The 7352-nt window shown below is 38.0% G+C and overlaps 1 protein-coding gene across 1 annotated transcript; it reads right to left on the bottom strand.

Annotated features, from left to right (window-relative positions):
* Positions 1-4875: 4875 nt before the first annotated feature.
* On the bottom strand, positions 4876-6291 carry LOC134240361 (uncharacterized protein F54H12.2-like). Its single transcript, XM_062722453.1, has one exon. It carries the CDS (start codon positions 6289-6291, stop codon positions 4876-4878), a length of 1416 nt encoding a protein of 471 aa, XP_062578437.1.
* Positions 6292-7352: the final 1061 nt, after the last annotated feature.

The raw sequence follows: 7352 nt of genomic DNA, 5'->3' as shown, positions 1-7352 counted from the left end.
GAAGTAGGCGGAAGTTGGTTAACCGGAAGTGGCCTAGCCGGAAGTAGCCTAACCGGAAGTGGCCTAACCGGAAGTGGCTTAACCGGAAGGCGTCTAGCCGGCCGGGTCAACTGAGTGCAGTCCTAACCCTTAGCCCTCTAACCCTAACCCTAATCCCTTAACCATTGGCCCCTAACCCTAACCCCCTAGCCCTAACTAACATTAACCTTAACCCTAACCCTAACCCTAATCCCGTAGCCCCTAACTAACCCTAACCCTAACTAACCCTATCCCCCCTTAGACCTCTAACCCTATCCCCTAACCCTAACCTATTCCCTTAAATACTGGGGGGGGGGCCGCTTACACTGTGTTTTTACATTGGTACGTTGGTAGTACGGTTTTTTGGCAGCGACTCAAAAGAATGTCATTATGACGTCACGCATTTCTTTCACAGTCTAGCCTAAACCAGTTCAAACTGGGTTTTTTTACTGAAAGACAAGAACAAAAACCTGGATTTTTCTGAAAAACAAGAATACTAACACACACAATACTAGAACAAGACAGGTTTTTATTCACAATGAAAAAATACATACAATTACATTTTCTGTTTCTTCTTCTGTCCCTTTTCAGTAGTCAGGGGTAGTTTCCTTTTGGTTTCCCGAGGCTTTTTTTCTTTAGTTTTTTCTATGTCTTTTACCAATACATAGCATGGATCCATCTGTTTAATTTTCTTACTCTCTCCTGATCCCCCTGGTCCTTCTTTTTTCTGGTCAGTGTTTCCTCCTTCTTCTCTCATTTTTGTTGTCTTTCCTGTTAATGACTTTGTGATTTGGGATAATTGAGCACTAATGTAGCAAACTCCACTGCTGTTGTAACATTTCAGTTTATCCAGCTTGTTTTCAAGATCACTCACCTTGGTGTTCAATTTATTTACCTTGTTATCCACATCATTCATTTTGGTGTTCAGTTGATTCATCTTGTTATCCAGAGCAGATAGCATGTTCACAATCCCATCCAAAGTTGTATTTAAAATCCCCATATCTTCTTTATTTATGTCCTCAGAAAAATTAAACATATCCAAATTCAAATCCAAATCCACTGCATCCTTTATTAACTCTGTCATGGGAGCTCCTACATATCCTTCAGGTGTCACATAATACTGGGAATTTTCTGAAGTATTCATCATTGCTTCTATTTCTTTTCACCTGTGTCCAGTTTTTTTGAAAAATGTTAACTAAGACTGATCATCAAATTTTACAGTTTTGCTTTATATACCTGGTGTGGGGCCCGTGTGCACCTTTTACCTGGGCTTTATATACCTGTTACATCATCTGTAAAGAACCATGTGCAAAAAATTAGGGGGCCGTGTGCACCTTTGACCTGCGTTTTCTATACCTGTTGCATCACCTGTTAGGGGGTCGTGTGCAAAAGAAATATACGTTTTACCTACGTTTTCTACGAGAGTGGGGTATAAAAATGAGAATAAAAAAAGTAAAAAAAAAATTAATTTTTTACTGTGGCAGGACATAGATGCGATGAAAGAAAAAAGTATGTATTCAATACCCAATACCTGGAAATTTCACACAGGTTAAGAAAAAAATCAGTGACTTTTTTAATTCCAAAACCTCAAAAAATCAAAAATCTGCCAATTACTAACCCCCCCTGAAAAAACCCTAGAAATCCTTGGATGCAATGAATATCAGATCCAAATACAATTTCGGAGGATTTTTTTTAAAAAAAAAAGAAATAAAAGAAATAAAAAATCATGTAAATATCACTGTTATGTTATTATATGACGTCATATATACACTCGGGTTCGGCGTTTCTCCACTTCAATTTTGCTTTCTCACTGTGGTGGGGCTTTTTTTGATCACGATCAAAAGCGATTTTTTTGTGTTAGCCAATCACATTTGATCACGTGATTGAATTGTTGATGTTTTGCCGCGATTGAAGTATCGTCTGCTATTGTGTATAAATACAGACCCTCCGTGTATTCAGTATCATTCCTTCGTGGCTGATTTGGCTGTTTACAGACAAAAGAAGAAGAAGAAAGAAGAAGAAGATGGCGAACGAATTTCTACAGGATTTATGGCTGATCCCCGGAATTAGTATAGAGACCCATGTAATAATAAGACGGCTGGACACAGGAGAGGAAATTGCTCATCACAATTCTAGTAGAATTCGACTTCTGGAGCCCCCAGCAGGAGGAGGACCCGCACCCCCTACACCAGGATCCGAAGCAGACCAAGAGCCCCACAATTGCCGCCCCCACCACCGCCCAGAGCTGTTACTGCTGTTACTACTCCTGCCCCCCAGTCTAGAGCCCGGAATCAGGGAAGGATCCCAACCTGGGGGTTCCGGGTTCCCGTCCAGCGCATTTATTGTTCTCTTTGTATGACAGAGAATGAAGAAAACAATTATGCCTGCAGCCGCTGCATGCAGCGTCCGTCTTGTCTCCTGTGTTCAGCAAGAGTTATCGAACAGAGGATGGGCTGCCCCCTGTGCAGGAACGACCAGCGATTTTTGATTCCCTTCTCACAGAGGTCAGAATTCCAGAGGGGAGACAGTTCAAGCGACGATGACGATGAATCCATTGGACAGTTAGTCCAGGAGCTGCTGGCGTCCCAGGGACCTACCAAACATCCTTAGAAACAAAAAATTTGAAGAAAAAAACCCAAAAAAATTACAAAACCACGAAAAATACCAAAAAAAAGGCTCTTTTAAGAGCCACCAAATGTTTCGAAAAGATGCTTTCATATACAGAGGTTAATGAGAAACGTATTGTGTGTGTCTTAGAAAAAAAGATTTTCTTTTTTTCTAAAATACAGTCAAAGAAACGATTGTATCTTAGAAAAAAGAGGATCTTTTTTATAGTCAAAAAAAGAAACGGTTGTGTGTGTGTGTGTGTGTGTTCAATAAGAGTACCTTATACAGTCAAAACAAGAAACATTGTGTTTCTCTCAAGTTATATCACCAGGTCACTTTTTTAAATTTTTATAACTTTTTTAAAAAAATTTTTTTTAAACTTATAAATTTTTTTTAACATTAACTTTTTTAAAACTTTTAAATAATAATAATAATAATAATAAACCCTTTTTTAAAATAAATTCCTATAAAACACAGACATTTTCAAAAATTTTTATTTTTTTTCATCAAAAACAAACAATAACACATACATACATACAAACACTTAATACATATGTGGATGAAGAATGTATTTTTGTCATAAGTGTGTACAAATTGTTTTTCAATATTTCTTTTTATTTTTTTAAAAAAAAAATTCAGGTAAATCTACAATCTCTTGGAACTAATTCTCTGTTTCTCACTTCAGATTTAAGAACCCCATATTCTTCATAGTCACCTTGTCTATAAAAGGTTCTTTCCAATCCTAGGGTGCTGTGAGACATATCAAAACAAGTTAACCAATGAATCTTTTTGTACATGTATCTCTCATGACAGCAGTATTTCATTTGAATGAATCCTCTCACATGATGAAGTTTTCCAGTTTCTGGATGCCTTTCTTTTTGTAAGATCAAGTATTAAAAATCACTTCTAATGATTTGATCTACATCTCTCTGTCTGCACCCAGTTAAATCAAATATCCAATTTTTGGCTATTCTAAATCTGTCTATTTTAAAGTTAGCAATACAACCATTACCTGTATTTTCTTGATGTTTGTTTTGATAATGAGCCTTAATATCTTCCAAGAGTTGAGTTTTAACTTCTTTCATTATTTGTAGACTCTTCTCCTCTGTGGGTTTTAAATACTGTGGCTTTGTCAATCTTTTTTCTGACATCTCTTTTTTCTTATCATCTATAAACTTTGCTTCTTCTCTAGTCAAGGGTCTTACAGGGTAATCCAGGTTACCCTCACCTTCTATGGGTAATAAAAGGTTATATTCCTCATTGGCTTCTTCTTCCATCAAGGGAGGTGGTATAAATTCTACAGGATGTTCTACCATCAAGGGAGGTGGTATGATATCTTTTCCTCCCTCCTGTATAAGTAACCATTCAGTTTCCTCTAATCTAGTGTTCTGACTCTTTTCTTTACTGGAGGTGTTCCCCATAATGAAGCCAGTCCACAACTGAGGTGTGTTTGTACCATGTTTACTATTTTTATACCTTTTTCAGGTAATACTAGGGCCGTGTGCAAAGAAATATAACGATAGACCTACGTTTTGTTTATGCTGACTGCATAGGTAAATACTTGGGGGCCCGTGTGCAAGAATGTGATTATGACGTCACGATTTCATTCATAGTCTAGCCTAGCATAACCAGTTTGAACTGGATTTTTTTTACTGAAAAAATAATAACAAAGAAACACAGAATTTTGATTTTTCATTCTTTATTTGTAACAACAAACAACAACAAACAACAAACAACAACTTATTTACAATACATTTTGATAAAAACATTGACACTTTTGTCCATGACCCGTAGGTAATTTATGATAAGTGTTTTGAAACCAATTCGCTACGTATCTGTCCCTTTGTAAAGCCGTACTCTGGTCAAAAGGGAATAACCACTCGTCGGCTTTCTTTCTTTTCTTGTCTCTTTGATATAAATAATACACGCAATATTGTCCACACACATCGGTATTCCAGTCTTGATAGCGATACGGATTATAAATCCATTGCTGAGCATGACGCTGGATAAAATCTTGAATTTCTTTTTGTAAGGGAGGAAATCCGTAAGAATCGAAATATTCCACCACGGGATTGCTCACATACAGACACACCCAATGTTCTCCAGGTCGATCTTGAGGATCCGTATTGACCACAATGGCTTTTTCTCCAGGTTTTAATTGATCCGGTAATAAATCTATAGGATACACACCTCCAAACGAACTCTTGAATTCTCTGGATAAGACTTCTCTTAATTGTCCCGTATCCATTTTTAGTAATCAATAGCCACTTCTCTCTGTTTGTTAATATCTAAGACGTTATCGAATTCTGCATACACCACACAGTTTAAGGTGTTCCCCGTACTGCCGGTAAACTGCACTTCTACTCTCAGATTTCCTGTTTCTATGAGATGGAATTTATCCGATTGCGCTTCTTGATCTTTAGTGAAATCCCAGCCCCACAGAGTGTAGCCGCTTTTATACTCTTCTAGGGTAATGTCTGGAGCCCAGTCTTCTCCTAATTTTCCCAGAGCTTGATACAAACTGAGATAAGATCTCAGATATAAATCGTCGTTGAAATTAGGCTCAAAACATCGAGTACTCATGGTCTCTCCGTTGATACTGACGTCTAATTTCTTGATCCCAAAGTTTTGGAAATTAAAGGGATTTTTAGTTTTATCTCCGTTAAAGGCGCCATTCTCCACAAAGCCTAAAATGAGACGTTTAGGCATCTGACCTTGAAACAGATGATCTGTAATCTTTGACTGGGTTCCTGTAGGGATGGTAAAGGTTTTCACTTCCACTCTCCTTAAGGGATATTTAGCTCTGTGAGTATTCAAATTTTGATTGATCTGATTCATCAAAGTAGGGGCAGGTTTGACTTTTCTCACCCACAAGACCATACTTAAGATCTTAACTTTTCCCGTATTGGCTTGAGCGGTCATCATGGAGAAAGCAGGTCTAGCTCGATTAAATCTCAAACGGATGTCCACTCCATTAGGTAGAAATCGATCTTGTTGAAACAAATCCAGATGTAAACGATCCAACAAAGTGATTTTCTTACTCCCAGCAATAGCTTGGTTTCTTTTTCGGAATCCTTCGTTTTTAGAATCGGCCGGGTACTCTGTGAGGATGGGTTTGCTAATGCACACATTACCATCTCCACCTGGAACAAAGGTCCTGCTGGCAGCGGCGCCGGAAACTGTCAGAGCCTCTAATCCCACTTCGTCCATATGTCCTGCCGTATCTTTTTTCCATAGACTACAGGCTTTCATCTGTGTATTTAAAGTTCTGGGTTGGTAAGAGAGTAATTTCTCCAGATACGCTTTGTAAGGATAAGTATCCGTCCCCGGAGTGATGATTTTCCCATTCAGACTGACATCGATTTCCGTAAACATGGAATGTAAGATATTATTCACCGGAGCTATTTTAGCCGCATCTCCAGCCAGAGCACTTCCATCATTTTGAGTAAATTGACAGACCATTTGAAGATAAGTTTGAGATAAATCCAGATATTGATCTCCTTGTCCTTTGATTTCAAATTCGATGGGAGCCGTATCGGAATCTAAAGTACTGGAAATAGGGTAATATTCTTCCCATTTCGACTCTTCTAAAGCAATGTTGGTGGGAGGGACTTGGAACAATTCTAAATTGTTCATCCCACAGGCACAGGAATCGGGTTGTAACATGTTGACTCTAGACGGAGTGGTCGCCAAATGAAGGTCTTTGAGATTCGAGGGTCCTATTTATACTCTCTCTCTCTCAGTCAAACACATCTAAAGGACGTTTTCTTTTAGGAATTCCTCCTCCTTGATTTTTCTTTTTTCTCTTAGGACCTCCTCGGGCTAACAGGACTAAAAACAAAGATCTACGATAATCGTAATGGCATTAAATTTCCCTTACTTATGTTGCAGTATACCTTCATCACCTACATAAGATGTTATCTCACTTGATTCAATAGGGTTACTCTAAATACAAGAACTTTTCGTCTACAAAACTAATCTGCTAGGGATCGTAGAGGCACAGAGAATATTTTTCCATGCACTTCGTCAGAGAAAAGCAATCTGTTAATTTTACATGTATTATTTCCATCCTTAGAATAACAAAAAAATCATCTATATAACCTTTAAATTTTAAGTTTCGTTAAGCCACATTACACGACAATTTTCGTCTTTGATGTATTATCGGTGAATACAATTGCCCGGTCGATCGGCCTGGCCTAAAAGAAGTGATCATAGGAATAATTGTGTAAAAGAAGAGGCCCACGGGCCTTAAAAGTCACCTAGTATTGTGTAACAACTTTCAAACAATTAAATTTGGTTCATGTTTTAAACCAGAGGCCATGAAATTCACAATTCACAATTTTGAAAGAGGCACCATTGCTTATCATAATTAGAAAACTTAGCATGCTTACTGTACTTACTCAATACCCAGAGGTAGATCTGAGTTACAAACAGAAAATGTTCTTCCACTTTACAACTAGTTGTGCACCTCACCCCAAGAGAACCACTGATCCTGGGACCACATATTTCAAAATTTTGCAAACTTTATCAAAAATGGTTGATTAATACCAAAGAGCAGATTTCAAAGCATTACTTTATTTTCAGACTATGTAACTCCCACCCCCCACCCCCACCCCCCTTGACCCAAGGGGGGCATAAAAAATAAACATTTTGCTACATGCACCTTTCTTCGTCATAAATATATATCCTTGGATCATTGGCATAAAACCCAGAAGGAACGGAAAATA

The sequence above is a fragment of the Saccostrea cucullata genome, unplaced genomic scaffold, assembly GCF_032062105.1.
Source record: "Saccostrea cucullata isolate Sc308-1 unplaced genomic scaffold, CSIRO_AGI_Scuc_v1 ctg3470, whole genome shotgun sequence".
NCBI lineage: Eukaryota > Metazoa > Mollusca > Bivalvia > Ostreida > Ostreidae > Saccostrea > Saccostrea cuccullata.
Note: the sequence above shows the minus strand (reverse complement) of the source record. Positions and strands in the feature narration are given on the sequence as shown.

Excerpts from the sequence above, each read along its gene's own strand:
- LOC134240361 (XM_062722453.1), bottom strand. The coding sequence starts at position 6,291 with ATGTTACAACCCGATTCCTGTGCCTGTGGGATGAACAATTTAGAATTG.